The 18890-nt window shown below is 34.2% G+C and overlaps 2 protein-coding genes across 2 annotated transcripts; one reads left to right on the top strand and one right to left on the bottom strand.

Moving 5' to 3' along the window:
* The first annotated feature begins 1805 nt into the window (after positions 1-1805).
* On the top strand, positions 1806-3112 carry LOC113753122 (kirola-like). Its single transcript, XM_027297219.1, has 2 exons — positions 1806-2063; positions 2643-3112. The coding sequence occupies exons 1-2, from the start codon at positions 1874-1876 to the stop codon at positions 2915-2917; spliced, it is 465 nt and encodes a 154-aa protein (XP_027153020.1). The 5' UTR covers positions 1806-1873; the 3' UTR covers positions 2918-3112.
* Positions 3113-14374: 11262 nt separating this feature from the next.
* Positions 14375-18798, bottom strand: LOC113751259 (phosphomannomutase/phosphoglucomutase). The gene is made up of 7 exons (XM_027295196.1): positions 18202-18798; positions 17400-17663; positions 16070-16586; positions 15540-15739; positions 15318-15430; positions 14820-14960; positions 14375-14710 (listed from the first exon to the last, which is right to left on the bottom strand). Exons 1-7 carry the CDS (start codon positions 18742-18744, stop codon positions 14632-14634), a joined length of 1857 nt encoding a protein of 618 aa, XP_027150997.1. The 5' UTR covers positions 18745-18798; the 3' UTR covers positions 14375-14631.
* Positions 18799-18890: the final 92 nt, after the last annotated feature.

Here is an 18890-nt window from a genome sequence, read left to right as displayed (position 1 = left end):
GAAGCATTGCTTAATTAATTGAGATCATTTTACACTTTTTAGTAACAAGTTTGAAAAATCTTTCCCAATTTCCTTACATCTTTGGAATAGACCTTTATGGCATTAAAGGTGATGAAAAAGAAAAATAAATTTCTTGCACTAAAATAAAAGAGACAAATTTAAGAGACATAATTACAATAAAATAAATAAAATAAATAAATAAATGAAAGACACAAATGTTTTAATCATCTAGCTAATAGAAAATTGGAACTCCAAACACAAATCTTTGATTGAATTGATGAAAAATTTGCAGGAAAGATCAATGGAGGTAGACTAAAAATGAAAAGAATCAAAGGGATGAACAATTTTTATGATAGATTTTCACAAATTTTTCTTCATTTTGTTCATTTGATTCAGGTTTCACCAAGAATATTCGCTTTCTTCAAACAATATGAGGAGAGGCAGATCATATGATATTAGAATATGAGACTGTGAGCCACTTCACTTACATTTAGGATTAAAAATTATAAAATTATAAAATGATTCCTAATTTTTTAATATTTATATAATATACCCTACGGATCGGGTACCCACGAGTTTTTATTTTTCTGATCTGTATCCGTATCCATTTTTCGCAGGTACTCGACCCTCATTTGCCCTGCTAGGAAAAATCAGATCGGATTGCATCGAGTTCGCTGAATTTTCGGGTCTGCGGGTTTTTTTGCGCACCCCTATACTATCTGGATTTGACAAAAGAGCCACAAATATACTCTTTTATTAGATCGAGGACCAAAACTTTACTGTTAATTGTTGGAGGGCCAAAACTTAACTTGAAAAAGAGTTGGAGAGCCGTCGAGACTTTTTTCCCAAAAAAAAATATGCTACAACAATTTGATATATATGAAATTAAAATATGTTTCATAAATGTGTTTATGTAAAACGTAAAAAATTTTCTTTAGAAAACTATAATTCAGATAAGGCCTTAACTTATCCGTTTATTTCCCATTTGGTAATAGTATGCCTTAGTTATCACCTACCAAAAACCATGTAAGAAGAGGATATCATTTATTGATTTTGCTTTGAGCACCTGATATCCCCACTCTTAGTGAGTCTAACCCGGATTCGGTCCAAGGAGCATCCATAAAGTCCAACTTTTATTTGGGGGTGAGCATCTTACCAGAGTTTTTCAAGGTGCCACGTACAGGAGTCGAACTTGCGATCTCTTATTGACATTAACAGTCTGCTTACCAGCTGTCCCAAACTCATGAATTTATATCATTTATTGTGTCAACTAACTTCTATGAGTCATTATTGGAGAGTCATTTTTGCCATGGACAAGAGAAGTAGATCTCTCCAAAATAATTTGTTAAGAATGGCCCTCATTTTATCCAATGTTCTTGTCGTAAAGCAAAAATGAGACTAAGAATTATCGATCAAAATAAAATTTAAGTTGCCCACAAGAAAACCTTAGTTGTAGGCATTAAAAAAATGAATGGTGTCGAGTCTGTTGACCCTAAGTGCAAAACTATAGATGTAATATGATTATAGATTAATAGACAATGAGGATAATCACATTTTAATAGATGCTGAGTATCATTTGTTAGGGCTGATTTACCAATACAACATCTCATGAATTAAAAAAAAAACTTTGTAACAATGTCAGAACTAGGGAAAAAAAAGATAGTTGCTAGCGAAGATAATTTGTTCCTCTTACGTGGTTTATAGACCCCAATTAAAAAAAAGAAAGGGTGGGGGTGGAGGTGGGGGGTGAAGCCACCCATCAGTTCTATACTATATAAGGAGCAAAGGGATAGTCTAGTAGACCATATTTCTTTGCATTTTTTTGCTGCAGCAGTATTTGGTCATTTCCTTCTCAGTTTCTCAGAAAAAAAAAATGGGGCTCAAAGGTAAAATGATTGGTCAAACTAACATCCATGGCCCTGCTGGAGATGTGTTCCATGATGCCTTCAGCAAAAGACCACACCATCTTGCCACCATGACTCCTGAGAAAGTTCAAGGGTTTACTTTGCTTGGTGGTGATCTTGGAACTGTTGGATCCAAAATCTGCTGGCACTATACCCATGGTATGGAATCAATATTCAAGTTCCTTATTTTAGCACTTTCTTCCCCGCAGTTTTTCTTGTTTTTCCTTTATTCATTTAGCTTTTGTTGCGTGTCGGTCAGCTTCTGGACTAAGTTGATTTAAACTCTCTCCATCCGTTTTTCCCTGCTTTGAACTGGCACACAACTAGTTATCTAACTTATTTGCCAGAAAAAAGAAAGGATAAAAGCTTAATATCTGCCTCGGGAAAAAGTTTTAATGAAAAACGGACTAGATCTATTACTATTAATAATATTATTATTAGTATTTCTACAAAGACAATAATCTGATTGTGGAAACTACAGAGGTTAATTAAGGAAGTCCATCTTCGTAAAGAATTCAATCAAATAATACTACAGAATTTTTTTTCTTTTGCTTTTTCTCAAATTTTTTATGCGAAATACCAGGTATTTCACAACGAGAATACTTCCCTGGTTGTGTAAATAGTATTGTCTATCCTAAAAACAGAAAAGAAAGAATTCCGCAAACCTTGTTTTTGGATTACCAGCATGTTGACTAGGAATTGGAGAGTCTGTAATTGATTTACTTTTCATTTTTACAGACGGGAAAGATAGGGTGGCAAAGCAGATTATTCAAGACATAAATGAAGAAAAGAAATCAATCGTATTTAAGATGATTGAAGGAGATCTGATGGAGCTGTACAAGACCTTCACTATCATATACCATGTTGATGTTCTTGGTGACAAAGAAAGTTTGATTACATGGACTCTCGACTATGAGAAGCTGAAGGAAGATACCCCACATCCAGGAACCTTGCTCAACTTTTTCCTTCACATGGTTGAAGACATTGAATCTCATCACATCAAAAATCCTTGAACCATCTATATACATATATAGACATATCTCTTCTAAGTATTTAGCGTGTTTGAAGTTGCTATGGTGTCTTCTAATATGGATGCAGGAATAAATGTGTGCTATTAAGTGCTATGTCATTATAAAGCTAATGCTTGTTAGTTTCACAAGTAATGTTTGTAAAAGTTGAACAACATAAATAAATATTATTTGTGAGTACTGAATATTTGTGATTTTATTGTGACATACATGTGGTTGCTTCGTACTGGCAAGGACCTATTTTTCTTCAGCAAATTTGCTGATTTCAATATATAACCCCAAATGATTTCTTTTATTTGGCCAACTAGTCTAATATATTCCATTAAAGTAAAGAATCATAACTCCAAAATATCGCACCACTTATATTTCTTTTTAACTCAGATAATAAATATTTGGACATGACTTTGGTGCAAATACATTTACCAGCATGAACTTATTACAATTAAAGTAGCAGAAGCAGTATGATGGCTGATGAGAAGTATAACCTTGAGAGCTAGATTGTATTCTTTAGCAAACTGACCTTTTTTTTTTTTTTTGGGAGCTGTTTAACTGTAAAGAGTTTAAAGTTTATACTTCTGTTACTTCATTACTTGAGTTGATTTACCAAACTAACCTTTCAAAAAGAAAAGACTTACCAAATTAAAAAAATTAATAAAACGGTGGTATATCTCCCTTTTCAATTTTTCTTTTTTAATTTATCCCCATCTCAAACGGGTTTGTCTACCTGCGTAAGAATTCCTTTGAATTGTGCCACTTTGTGGAGGATGCCCCTTAGCAAAATACATAAGCTCCTTTTTATTCAGTAATCCATACTATAGATGTGTTTAATTTGGACAGGTCCAGGTGCTTCTAGTTATATTTCGTGATCAAAATTTCACACAAAGAAAACTAAAATAAAATAATAGGGGAAAAAAAAATAATGTCCAGTGGTCTACATAACTGAGGAAAATGAATCTAGGGCCAAAACAAGTAAAGCTTTAAAATAATTGAACTTTTAGAATACATTAATTTTTTAAAGTTAGTATGAATGAACACATAGAATTGTTGTTAATTTTCGTATTTAAATTATTCATATTTGTATAAATTCGCAATAAATAAAAATAGACCATAGTAAGGCACGGGCAAAATTCTAGTTTTACTATTAAAATAAAAAATATAAATATAAATATATAAAATCGAGTTAACTCGCAAGCTAACAAGTTAAGCATCTTTGAACTCGAATTTGACCTGAAGTTCGACTTAGTTAGTTTGAACTCGATGTTGATCTAACTCAAGTCAACTTTTGACTCGAATTGCTAGCGAGCAATTCGATTTGTTTGGAACCCTACTATGCCCATATTCTTCTTCTAGTAGTTCGTCCTCTTCTTGTTTTATAGCTCATAGCCCTCGCTTAAGGTCGTTTAAGTTATCTGTCTCCTAAGTACATTTGATACCAACTCTAGTAATAAAGAGAAACCATACCAAAAAAATATCTCTTTCTCCTTGTGAGATCTCGAGTTTGAGCGCTAATTGAAGCCAACTATATCCAAAAAAACAAATAATTAATACTTAATATTTAGTTCTTCACATTCATGAAGTCGGTAAAATGCACATTATCCTAGTGTATTGTACCATTTAAACCCAATATTACCGTTGTTGCTGATTGGGTAGTTTTTGTCTATAGTAATGCACTTTATAAGCCATAAGTATATGCTATGGCCTAAAATCTCGAAGTATTTTACTGAGAGTAACTATCCAACAAGCAACACTAACAATCATGGTCTAAGCACTCGACAAAAATCAGTGACAAAGCGTGCACATTATATAGACAAAGTTCATGTTTTGATGCAATTGACAGTCGATAGGAATGGTATAAACTTTTAGTCGCATCATCTTGTATTTTCTTTTAGGCACCGTTTGGATTGAAAGAAAGGGAAGACAACGAAAGGAGAAGGCTCTAGTGGAAAAGAAAAGAAAGGGGAGTAGAAGAAATCTGAGTCCATCTATTTTGTTTGGATTATGGGAGGAAAGGAAAGGACACTATCGATCGTCAATTACATTTTTATCCATAGTTTAAAGTTTAATTTATAAACACGTGAATTTTCACTAATTTTGATGTCATTTTTCTCTAATTTTGTCCACTTTTGGATGTGAAGCAGACTGAAAAAAAAAAACTATTCTTATCCCTCCCTTTCCCTTCAAATCCTTTTCTTTCTCTCCTCAAAAACTAATCCAAAATTTAAAAACTTTATCCCTCCATTTCCGTTTGCTTTCCTTTCCCTCCCATTCTCTCAAAACAACAATGCCTTAGGATTTTTGTAAAGGTTCCCATCCAGGTAGATACTTGTTAACGTACCTAAATTACATCTAACTTACCATATAAATTCACACAATCACAATTATTATATCCCCTGAATTTATAAACTTTTTCAAAGTAATTACATTTTTTCAAAATTAATGCTTAATGTCCCACTTAGCGAGGGCCATTTGAACACCGGTTAGCCAAGCTGATATTTCAACGAGGGCAAATTGCACACCCGTTAGCCAAAATTCATATTTCAATTCCACTGGATGCTCTTACCTCCCTAAAATAAATATTCCAAATTTTTAAGGAAAAATGTTACCATTTGAAATTCTGGGACAGATGAATTTCAAAGTGTTAGGTTCTGCTGATGCCATATTTCATCAATAATGTCGACCATGTTAGAATAAATAATTCCCAAAATTAGTCTAATTACATACACTTTGAATTTATATGTTTTAATAGCGTGAGTGGAAAGCTCAAAACCAAAATCTCTCACTTACATTCCCTTTCCCGAATCACCCAACCCATCCCTTTCCCTATGTACTTTTTGATAAAAATTTATGAAAAGGAGTAAATCTTTTAACATTAATTTCTTTGTATTTTTCTTTTAAAAAAAAAATTCATTTCAAGTAACGTAAATCCCATTTTACCGTTTCTTTGTCTTGGCATGGCATGAGCTCACGAGAATACTACGATTGATTTAGCAAACAAACGCTAAAACTAAAATTTATATTGTAACGTACTTCTGTAAAAGGATTTGAGTTTACTTTCGACCTAGTATGTATACGAGGACTTATCCAAAATTCATCAAGTGCATAGTGTATACTGGAAAATTGTGGCACTAAAAATAATGTGTAGCCTTGGCGGTAAGCTAGAATTTGTCCAGGAAATCAAATCTCCTGGAAATGTTTTCTTCGAAATTTTGGGCAGCAAGATACATAAATTACTGAAACTCTGCCCGGATAGGATTCGTCTCATTGAATTACTTGCAGGATATTGGGGAAATGTGGGCTGCATTCTTCTTGTCCATTTCTCCATTGGTAAGAATATTCTTCTTGTCAAATTTTTTTTTTTGTGACGTTGCTCTTCTAACCGGTAATTCTATTATGTTTTTATGGTAATCAAAAGAAATACTAGATGCCATTTAACACTGCTAGGCCCTAAAAGAAACACTAGAAGCAAAAATCTAGAAATTAGTTTCAATGGTTTTTGTTATTGCAACAATTACTTAACACTTGCCAAAAACCATATGAACTTTGTGCTAATTCTCCAAATTTTCTTGTGTAAACAGAATTCTACAAAAGTGTGCCCATATATCCTTGAGTCAGAGGGCTTGACGTTTATACCACTTAATGAATGAACCATTTTTCATGTGATATATATATATATATTATATATATATATTTAATTTTTTTTTTTTTTTTTTTGCAGGAGGCAAAGTTTTGACTTCAATGCAAACTGTGGAAGCTGTAGACAAGAAGAACCAGTGGATCACTTACGATTTATCCGAGGAGAATCTTATGAAAATGTACATCACCTTGAAAATCACCCTCCAAGTTACTTCAAATGATGAAAAGAGTTTCTTGAAGTGGACGTGCTTATATGAGACGAGGGATACTGATGTTCCTGCTCCTGATGCATTGAAAGGCTTTGCTAGTGAAATTACCAGCTTAATTGATGCACATTGTCTAGAACTGAATTCAAAAAAAAAAAAAAAACCATGGGGTTCGAGTTTGATAACTTAATTACTCAATTAATTATCTAATGATAATGCGAGCTTGTGGCTCTTCGAAATTAAAAGTTTAGATGGATTCAACTCTGATTACCATCATAAATCAGGGTATAGCCATATCGTAGATTTCAATGTATGTTTGTTTGATCAAAGTGTAAGGAAGGTAGGCTTAAAGGACCAAATTATAATTTGGCCATCTATTGGATATGTTAGCTAGTTCCCTTTTGTTTTTTCGGGTAAAATTGATCTATTTAATTGGATATGTTAGCTAATTGCCTTTTGTTTTTTCCGGTAAAATTGATCTATGTAACTGTAAAAAACAAAAGTATACAGATTTTATACTTTATTTACTTCATTACTCAAGCTATATGCCTTTCTATTCAACAAACTAAAAGAATAAAAACGAAAAAAACTAAATTGGTAAATCTTCATTTTCAATAGTCCTTTTCTTTTATCCATATCTTTGAGACCACACGGGGCCAATCTTCTCGGGCAAGAATGTAGAAGAGGCCCATTAAGAAATGCATATTCCCATTTTGTCCAGTAATCAAGACTGTATAAATGGCCGGGTTCAAACGTGTTCCAGTTATCTTTCATACTCCAAACAATTCACAGGGAAACTAAGCCCATAATTAAATTTAGCTTGGGTCATTGGGTGGCCCATATCATAAACAGAATCGAACTTTTATTTTATAATTTTTTTTAATAGGAGTATTGTAAGATTTAAGAAAAGTGAAGGGAGCAGTTTGATTGGAACCTAAAATCTCTAAAACTTAAGATGTCAACGTTACTCACTACGCTAAACCTTCATCGGCAAATAGATTCCAACTGTTAATGGTCTTGATGGAAGAGTTCTTCGAGTTAAAATGGATGGACAAGAAGGAATCTTTCTCTCTTCTTTATTTATTTATTTATTTATTTATTTGAGATTGTACTGGATAAGAATATTTGAATTAGAAAAGAAATTTTGCGACAACAATTTGAGCATTAATTGTTGGAGGGTTGACTGCCCAGTTTACTTGGACAAATCTTTCTTAGGCACAATAGTTCTTGGCATTCATGAATTCTTTTTTTTTTTTTTTTGGTGTGAAATCCACTGTATCCAAGTTACCCCTATTTAAATTTCCACCTAAAAAAGCGGGCTGTATCCAACCTCCACCCAAGAACTTGCTAAAACTCTGCCCAGATAAGATTCCTCTCACTGAATCAGTGGAAGGCGATTGGGGAAACGTGGGCTGTATTCTTCTTGTCCATTACTCAATTGGCAAGATCATTATTCTCACAGATAAGCAAATTTCCATCATTTTTCTTTTCTCCCCGGAAATGGTATTATATTATTGTGGTAATTAATACAAATACTAGATGCCATTACAACCATCACATTCATGATTAGGCCTTAGAACAGCACTAGAAGCAAAAATCTAGAAATTAGTTGAAGTTTTTCGTTATTGCAACCTGCAACAATTTCTTGACACTTGCCAAAAACCTATCTTTAATTATGTGTTAATGCACCAACTTTCTTGTGTAAATAAAGCTCCTACAGAAGTCAGCTGGATTGTGGTTTATACCAATCATTCAACCCTTTTTTTCATGTGGGTTTATTTCAGGAGAGAAGGAATTGATTTCAAAGGAGACGGTGGAAGCTATGGACAAAGAGAACCAGTCAATTACTTATGCTATATTTGAGGGTGAGCTGATGAAGATGCACAGAACCTTGAAAATCACTTTCCAAATTATTCCAAAACATGGAAAGAATTTCTTGAAGTGGACATACATATATGAGAAGATGAATGCTGATGTTCCACCTCCTGATGCATTGAAGGGCTTTGCTAGCGAAATTACCAGCATAGTTGATGCACATTATCTGGAGATGAATAACAAAAGCCATGGGGTTCGAGCTTGAGAACTTAATTACTCACTTGATTATCTAAGCATAATGTTAATTTTGTGTTTTTAGTAATTATGATCTGGTCGACAAAGCCATATTATAGCTTTCAGCTTATGTTGTTTGATCAAATTGTAAAGAAGGCAGGCTTAATAGACCAAATTAGCCGTTTGTTGGATAGCTTAATGATTAAAATAATAGTATGATACGACTAAATTGTCTACATGTTCAAGATTTTCACTTTTATTATAAAATATATTATCAGTATTTCCAAGTCTTGCAAATTGGACTCATGAATTTGGGACAGCCGGTCAACATGTTACTAATGCCAATGGGAGATCATAGGTTTGACTCTTGTATGTAGCACTCTGGACCAGACCTTCACCTTCAAATAAGAATCGAATTTTATGGACGCTTTTTGAATCAAATTCGATTTAATTTTACTAAAGGTGAAAATATCGGGTGCTCAAAGAAAAAAAAAGTCTTGCAAACTCGACTCATGGTTGTGGCATATATATATATATATTTATATTTATATTCCACTTTTACCAGCTTAAACTTCGGCTCCGTTTGGATAGCCATTTTTCGTCGAAAAATTACGTTATTTTCTATGATCACATTTCCTTATTATTATTTTTTTTTTACATACATCAAATCTCTATAATAATTTTTTTAAAAAAAATTCAAAAAAATGCAATCCAAACAACGCCTTAAGCGGTTGGGAATTTCAACCCCAAAGGGCAATTGAAGTAACGAATAAAGAATAAGAACATCCGGAGTAGGGGGAATATCTAAAGACTCAGAGTCTTTAAAGTCTGCCCCTTGTAATGCGGGCTCTGACCATCGATGGAGTCTGTACTCACATCGAACCCCCTCTCCTTCCCCTTAGGCTAGGCTAGATTAGGTTATAGGACATCTATCGTTACGAAAAAAAAAATCTTCCCCTTGTAATGCGGGCTCTGACCAACAAGGTCTGCAAAGCCAGTAAAGTTGAAAGAAGAATGTACTTCGTAAGCCTCGCTAAAATAGCTATTGGTTTAGGGGCACTCGTTTAAATATATTAAATTATTATATTTTTTGAAAAATAAAATTAATTTAAAAAAGTATATAAAGGTAACAATAATAATAATTTTTTTTAGTGTTTATACATATAATAAATTAGATAGAATTTAAATATATTAATGAGTATCATTCAACATCTTTAAATGAAAGTGATGGTGGTCAATCCTGGCTGGACTTATAGCCAACTTAGCTATTATGTTTCAGGGAGTTAGATTAGGTTGGATGACAAGGTGGAGATTTAAAAAAATAATAATAATAAAAGAAAAATAATAATAATAATAAAATAAGTGATCAAGCAAAAGCAAATCTTTCTGAAGAATATTTTGCTAGATCATGCCCAAAGACTTGTTAATATTTTATTGAACTAGCAGTGAGGAATTCTATCCTTTGACCATTATATTATACTTCTTTACCGGTTAAGATGGCTATAGTTTTCTCCGACATGATATATGGTTAAAAATTAATGAAGCGTAAGTGACTTTAGATGGATTAGGAAGATCCAATCGAATGAATTAAAAACCTTCTCCAACAACTTATAATTGCAAAATGCTATTAGTTGTATATGACAAACTAAGGAATCAAATTCTGCTTCATTGGGTTGATTCTTTTCCCTTTGGTCATCCTCTCATTGAGCCCCTAAAATAGTAAAATTTGCCTAGGTAAATTAAGTTCCACCATTAAGGAAATTGTGGAGATGTGGGCTACAAACTATTTTTGTGCATTATTTAATAGGCAAGGACCAAGGAAGGTGAAATAAATCATGTACTGCCAAAGTGCTCCATCAAATATATACTTCTCTTGAATAAAAAAAAACAGAGGAAAATTTTTTTTTTAAAAAAAAATCCAGTGGTTTCACAAAATTGTATTTTGTATGCCTAGAATTGGGGCAATTTTCATACAGGTCCCTAAGATTTTAAAAAGTGGCTAGCTAGTAGCCACCAATGGTTTTAGTAAATGGCAAAGGGACGCCTACCAGCTAAATCTCCATTGTAACCTCTAGCCCATTGTTGAAAACTGATCAAACATGTTACTTGCTTTTTAAGTTTGTGTCCATTGCATTATCAGGTTTAATTTGTAGAATTTTTCGTTTGGAGATGAAGATATATGCAATAATTTTTCTCTTTTGGTGGATAACACAAATTAAATCTAGATATTAATTAGCTGACAAAAACCATATTCAATTTGATGTTAATTTGTAACACAAAAACTTCATAGTCATGGAACTAACATCTGTGATACATTGATTGTAATCATCCCCTCTGCTGACAATTTCTATAGCAAAAGCATCTGTGATGCCCTTTGCTTTGCTGTTCTAAAGAAAGTTGTGTAACGAAATCTTGTCATGATAAATCAGCTTATTTTGTTGGTGCAGGTCCCTTTCTCGGAAAAAGATAAACAGAGTGGAGAGTAAAATATACCAATTAGGAGTTGTGATGTCTGATAAGAGTTTATTTTACGTATTTTTAGTGTGTTTTATTAGTTAATTTTGGTTTGATTATTTAGTTTTATAACTAAAATAACTAAGGTTTTGGTAAAAATCTACATTTTATGTTAAAGTGGCTAACATTGCATTTTTATGGATTTTTATGGTAAAAACTTCATATTTTGTAGGTTTAATGATTCAATCATCAAATGAAGTGCATTGAGAAGATATTTGGATGATTGATGATGAATTAAAGTGGTGAAAATAAAATATGAAGTGTAAAAGGAAGAAATGCAATTTGAGGACAAAAATCAAGAAAAGTCAGCTTTGACAACTCAGACACATTTTCGTATTTTGACTATATCAGGAGCTACACTGATCGGATCAAGGTGATCTTGGTACCATTTTGAAGCTAAAAGATATATCTACATTTGGTATGAAGACATCAAAGTCCAGTTCAGCCGTTTTCATAGTCAAAAAGTTGAAATACCGAAATTCAACTCAGCTGTCCAAAGTGGAAAACAGAGCTCTGACCAGGGTTTAGTATTTCGATCATATCTCAGGCTACAAAGCTCAGATTTGGATGATTCTTGAAGCATTGGAAAGATAACTCAAAGGGCTACAACTTTTGTGTTTTACACAAAAGCCAGTTCAGCCTTTATGATAGAGAAAATTGCAGCTGAAGTAAGGACAAAGTGAATACGCGAGTACACAAAACGTGACTTGTAACCGCGTTTTGTGTAGGCGCGTTTTCTGGCCGCAATTCTGCAATTTGCTCAGTCAATTCTCTTATGTTCAAACTACTTTCCAGCTATAATCTGCAAGAGAATTCGGTGCACATGCTTCAGAAGACAAAAGGGCAGACAAGGTGGCTTATTTTCAAGTCAAAAACAATGGTTTTTGACTTCCTTAACAAATGGAGATTTGGGAATCAAAATGTGGAATTTGACTTGGAAAAATGGAGCTCTTAAGCAGTTTATATGCAGAGACATTTTGGGTGGTCTGAAAAGGGGGAAATATACGGGAGAAGCTTGAAGAGTGCAGAAATGTAGTTCTTCCATTTCCTTAGTGTAGGATAGTGTAGTAAGTGTAGTTCATCCATTCTTGTATAATGGCTAGATTAGGATGAAAATGGAGATGAAGAAAGAGAAGTTGAAGCTCAAGTGACATGGGTTATCTCTTCTCCAACTCTTTATCTTTTGTATTGGATTCTTAAATATAGTTAATATGCAATTTCTGGATTTTATATTTAATATGTGTCTTTAAAGTTTATACCTTGGGTTTGGTTGAACTTTTTATGATTGTTAGTGTTTATCATTTGGCTATTTAACTGCTATGATTTGAGCAAGTTATTTAGCACTTTAACTCTTTAAATCATGATTAATATGGTACCATTAATTGTGATTATCTAAGGTGTTATTTCTGCAATGAAAATTGAGATTTAACATTAGTTCAAGAAGTGCTAAACATAGGGAGTACACTCACGAAAGTAGAGGTGCACCTATGTGGTTTTTAGTGATTCATTTCATGTAATTTCACTGAAGAAATGAACTTGCAGCTAATTTCATAACCATGAGAATAGGTATGGATTAGTTATAAGTATAATTGATTCACTACGAAAGTAGGATTCAAATGCATAAGGAAATTACACCATAACTAGCTTAGATGTAGTATTCAATGATCCAAATATAACACTTGCATGAGTAGTTAGGGATACCACAACCTAAGGAGCTTTTATTTGTTATTTTGTATAATTTCAGTAGGTTAAATTTGTTATAATTCATTGATAGTCTAAATAATAAAGAAACTTTAGTAATACCGGTAATTGTTCACTCTTCCCTGTGGGATCGACCCGATATATACCCTAAACTACTAGTTGACCTGTATACTTGCAGTGAACGGGTGTAATTCGGTTTTTTAACTTGTACGTCTGTAAAATACCCGTCAATGTCCTATTCTTGAAAAAGGAAATCAGAGTGGGAGACTAGAAAAAACACCAATTAGGAGGTTAGGTGATCAAACGTATTTTTGTTTTTTTGTTTTTAATCAAGGGATCAACCATTCAGATCATGACTGCCTCGTGGAAAAGCAATCAATCATAGATCTCAATCCCAAAATATGATTTTAAACTTTCTGCTCAGAAATAAAATAACTACATTTTACAAGTATATAAAGATCAAAGGGAACTTTATACTTCAAATTGTCCAGAGAAGAATGAGTCTTAGTGGCAAGCTAGTGTTCGAGCAGGAGATCTCATCTCCTGGAATACTTTTCTTCGAAATTTATGGCAGCAAGAAACAATAATATCTGCCAAGCATCTGCCCTGACAACTTCCTAGCATCGAATTACTTGAAGGAAATTGGGGAGAAGTAGGATGCAAACTTTTGGTAAATTACTTGATTGGTAAGGCCTGCATGGACTTCTTATATTAAAGAGTGTAGACCTTGTATAAATATGCAATGTTTTTTTTTTTTTGTTGATTTTTCATTCCTAATTTGGTTCATGTTGTAATCATGTGTATTAATTGCAGATGGCAAACTAATTCCTGTAAAGGAGACTATTGAAACTGTTGATGAAGATAACAGGTCAATGACTTACAGAATTCTTGAGGGTGATCTTCTGAAGGATTATAAGAGCTTGCTAATAACTTTCCAAGCAACTTCAAAAGGTGAGAAGAATTTTCTTAATTGGACATACGAGTATGAGAAGCAGAATTTAGATGTCCCTGCTCCTGATCACATGTTTGACTTTGCAAGTGAAGTTAGTAACATAATTGATGCTTACTTCCTCAAGAACCAAGATCATTTCCAAGCTTGATAAGCTTCTTGATCAGGAATTTCAATGTAAAACCAGTCAAGAATACATGCCATGTGTGTCTCAAATAAATTTCATTTTAGCATTTTTATGATCTATCATGTAAAAATTCGTTTGTCTCTTTTATGCACAAATCGTTGTGACACCAAGAAGGATGGATCAACATTTACCAATGGCTTATGATAAGAAGCATAACCTTAGCTACCACAACCGTCAAAAGCCACAAAAAGAGAAGGAAAATATGCATGAATTACCCTTGGCATGGCCAAGTTGAGTTTTCCATCTCAAATTGTCAATGTTTACAATAATTGGTATGGTTACTGAATGAGTGATCAAAAGTATATGAATGTTACAATAAAAGGGTTCGTACTGTACAAGTAGGTACAATTCACGGGTCTAATATTCTATATGTATACTATATACTATACATCTATGCTTCTATATGTATACTATCTACTATACATCTATGCTTGATTTTTCCACAAGGCTTTGCATATCATCAAACACTTCCGCTTCTGGCATACTTGTCAATCTGACTGATATCGAGAATTCTATCCATCCCACTTGCCAAAAGAAACCTGAAATTCCGAATCAAAGCATAGATAAATTGGCTGAATGAATCAAAATTTCAAGAGTACTAATATGAAGCCAAGAAATCAATATTGTTAATGAAGTAATGGAAATTACTTGTCCCTGAGGTCTCTTGACATCAATTGGCAACCTCCTGGTACGTTGGATTGCAAATTCACAGCTATATTTGGATTGTGAATGCTCTGTCTAAGGTGTACCCATCCAAGTTCTGCATTGTCCTTGTCAGAAACTTTGGCCCTGGAGTTTGAGCAAATTTGTATTTAGCAATAAAGGGACTACAATTATGTAGAGTTTGTCAAGGTGTTAACATTTTATGATAAATAGATTAGGAGCAGCTTGAGCCATTCTCGCCAAAAGCAATGGTGGATCCATAACCTAAGATTTAAAAGACAATGATGCAACCTAAAGATCTACCTGACCATTGAAAAAGTTTTATGTTTTTCAAATTAGGTGATCAATTCTTTTACATCATACGGATTTAAGGGAAGGGGCTGTAATTTTTATGCCGAAATTTGTTATAGAGGAAAAGGAGAGATTGATTAAGGAGCCCCAAAAACATAGGAGGCGGAGCATTAGCCTGAAAACTTTTGGCACCTGTACATGTGAGCATCAACAGCTGCTGGAGTGTCGTTGGTGTCCACAAGGCAGCCATCACTTACCCAACACTCTCCACAAGAGTCTAAATCCCAGCCTGGCAACTGACCTTCCTGCAAATAATTTACCATTCTTTTAGCATAAAGTATACTAAAGATTTGATCAGATATGGTTCTTGCTATTTTCCTTGTTCTTTTTTAGCACAAAGTAATAGATATGTACCTCAACGTAGTTTCTGAATGTTTCAATGGCCTCAATGGCTTTGGCTTTTGCAAACCTTGGCTCAGAAATGACATTCATCCTAAGCTCTGCTGATTCCAGGGGCCCTTCAAGATCTTTAATAAGACTACCTATTCCATCACCTGAGCCCTCAAGCTTCATTCTTACCATCTCAATGATGATCTTCACAACCATATAAGCACCTGCAAAGTTCAACCACATCGCTTGATTTAGTCAATGTAAAGTGCATATCAAGAATCCATGCCAAAATTTAAGATTCATGTTTATATATAGAACAAGGACAATAGTTGCATTACAGACATTGTGATTTTCAAAATAAAAAAGACAATGTAAACCCCAGTAATTTTAAGAAATCGGGAGAATGTTTATTTTAAATTTAGGGATAAAGTTAGAATCAGATTGACAGACTGAGTTACATGAGATATGTTAGAAAACTATTAATATATGTCTTTTAAGTTTGAAAGTTACAGTGTCTGCAATCTTGATATTTTCCGTAGAAGAAATAGACTAACCATCATCAAGGAAATGGTTTTCTTTGAGAGCACCATGGCCAGTAATTTCCATCATCAGATGAGTCTCCATCCCATCCTTATTAAGCTGAACTCCTTTATCAATCACATTTCTATATCCAACTCGATACAGGCAATGCTGACCTCCTCTGTCAGTGATGAATCTAGTCAGGGCCATGCTTGTACGTGCATCAGTCACAATTGTAGTTCCAGGATGCTCTTTCAGGACAATGGCAGACATCAGTGCTATGAGTTTGTCACCATTTATGGGGTTGCCAGAGCTGTCAACGACGCCGCTTCGATCAACATCGGTGTCGAAAACTATGCCAAGATCAGCTTTGTTTTCAAGAACTGCAGCCCTTGTTAAGGCCATGGCAGTTTTGTCCTCAGGGTTAGGAATGTGGTTAGGGAACATTCCATCTGGATTGAGGTGTAGAGAACCGAATGTGTCTGCTCCTAGCCTGTCTAAGACATCGTATGTAAAGAACCCTCCTGATCCATTTCCAGCATTCACAATTATCTGCATTAATTTCATCAGATTTCCTCCATATGCATCCCAAATAAGAAGAAAAATAAATAAAAAAGACTGTAATTTACCCAAAAAAACACCGTATAGAATAAGTAAATTGAAGGTACCCATATATCTTTCCTTCTTTCATTTTCTTTTTAAGAACAAATTTTCATTTTGTTTTAGAATGGGCCTTCCGTTTCATTGCTATTTCTGGCCAGCCTGTGTTGCAAGCGTATTGACTGTTGGGGTCCGGAAGAGCGTGGGCCGACACTTTGGTTGAAGTTATTTTATTTGGACAAAAGTATTAGGCTGAGCCCAAAGTTTAGTTATTATATCGTAGCAAGCTCTTTAATGAAAATATTGGTAGGCAGCAGTTCATTTTACTAAATTAGACAAACGCAAATTTACTTTTAAAAATATTAATCAGATAAAATTCGTATATTTCAATCACATATTTTAGGTTAATATTCATCCTAACCACTGGGGTCGATCTAGTAGACAGGAAAGAGTTCTTGGAGTCTTCTTTACTGTCAGATTCAGGATTCAAATCCTATGTCTGACAGTTGAAAATAGGATGGGTGTAGAAAGGGGTGAAAAGATAAATAAATAAATCAAACAAAGGTTAATATTCACCCTAACAACACAGACAATCATGCAATTTTTATGGCCAATGTTCACTTGCTAGTATAACAATTGATTCCAACATAGATGAGGTAAGTGGAACCACCATTGCACATGAATGAACAGAACAAGGGAAAAACAACTCGTGCAGGAGAATTTTTCAGTCACAAACTAAATAAAGATCGAGCTAAAATTTCCAACCTGAAATCCTTGGAGAGGAGTGTCATAATGCAAGGGATGATTAACTCTTTCCTTGATGATATCTCTGAGGTGTTTTGCATAAGTGCTCATGAAATCCACTCTTTTTGGTGGATTCCGTAGAGCAGTTGACACTTTTGCAAGTCTATTAGCATATTTCCGGGCGGCTCTGTAGCATATTTCCTCCACATCCAGCGATGTCAGGCCTCCATTCTTGGTGAAAAATTTCAGACCATTCCGGGTGTATGGCAAATGAGAAGCTGTCATCTGCATCATGTTATATTTCTCAATTCTTCCACGTATTAGCATACTAATACAGACTAAAATAAACATCCAAAGCCTAGTAGTAGTATTTTCCCATTTTCTCTCATTTGCTTAAAGCCTTGAACTATTTTTAAAGACTTATAGTTTCCCAGCGGGTTTTAATTTTGCTTTTAACTTATTTCAGATGAAAGAAAAGTATTTGTGAAAATCAAGTGTCTTTTGAAGTTCGAATTTACAAAAGTTGAAGAGCAAGATTACCATCTGGTTTCTTGAAATCATGTTTCAGGAAATAATAGCCATAGCATCACTTAGAAAGCAAAAGGAAACAATATTTAGCTTTAAAAAGTTTTGTCTTCACAAACTTCTCCTACACGGTCTCAAAAGGCATTTTCTACAAATTTTATTATTTTCCTTAAAAGCTTCAAGACTTGATATCTATGTTTAACAATAGTTTTAGTGCAAAATCATTGAAGAAATCAGTCTATACCATTTTTATATGTATGCATAACAAGCTCAAAAACATGGAGCTGTTTTTCAATACCATTATGGAAGCATCATACATAAATGGAGGCAACAATGTACTCATGAAGCAAGCCGGTGTAGTTGCAAGCCCCATATCAAAAGCCAGACAACCAGCACGAGCAAGACCAGCAAAAACAGCAGCACTTAAGGATGCACCTGAAATTCTAGGGTCACGTCCAAGTGACACCCTAACATTTTCCACACTTCCATTTGTTTTCTCCTTCTCCAATCTCTCCACAACCCATTCACCAAAACTCTCTGCGATCGCCTCCACGGCGGGAGGCGTTAGGTCGACCGTCCTCCCCTTTTCGCCTTCTAGAGCCACCCCACGAACATCCGAGCCATTTTGCAGTCTTCTAATTTTATCCATTTCTTCATCCACCACAACTTCATTGTACTTTACAGTGCTGGAAGATTCGACGCGTGGTAAAGATTTTCTAGAGGGAAATGGGAATGAAATCTTGAAATTTGTATTGTGCAATATTGGTTTATTTATTGGAAGTGATGGAAAGTTTGTTTTGGAAATTAGACCTTGTAGGGATTGTGATTGTGTTGAAGCCATTGTTATTATTTGCTTCAAACTTGGCGCCCTTAGTTTATTTTCAAAGTGTGTAATGGTGATGATATTCGGACAAGGGTTGAAAGTTAGGAAGATAAGGTTTATTGGTGAATAAACCATAACCTTACAGTTTGCATATGTATCTCCTG

This window comes from Coffea eugenioides, chromosome 11, assembly GCF_003713205.1.
Source record: "Coffea eugenioides isolate CCC68of chromosome 11, Ceug_1.0, whole genome shotgun sequence".
Classification (NCBI taxonomy): Eukaryota; Viridiplantae; Streptophyta; class Magnoliopsida; order Gentianales; family Rubiaceae; genus Coffea; species Coffea eugenioides.
Note: the sequence above shows the minus strand (reverse complement) of the source record. Positions and strands in the feature narration are given on the sequence as shown.

Bases quoted from the DNA above. Each gene is read 5' to 3' on its own strand.
- LOC113753122 (XM_027297219.1), top strand. From the start codon at position 1,874: ATGGGGCTCAAAGGTAAAATGATTGGTCAAACTAACATCCATGGCCCT. The intron at 2,064-2,642 runs GTATGGAATCAA...TCATTTTTACAG, and splicing joins CTGCTGGCACTATACCCATG to ACGGGAAAGATAGGGTGGCA.
- LOC113751259 (XM_027295196.1), bottom strand. From the start codon at position 18,744: ATGGCTTCAACACAATCACAATCCCTACAAGGTCTAATTTCCAAAACA. The intron at 17,664-18,201 runs GTATTGAAAAAC...AACATGATGCAG, and splicing joins TGTATGATGCTTCCATAATG to ATGACAGCTTCTCATTTGCC. The intron at 15,431-15,539 runs GTACATATCTAT...AATTATTTGCAG, and splicing joins CATTCAGAAACTACGTTGAG to GAAGGTCAGTTGCCAGGCTG.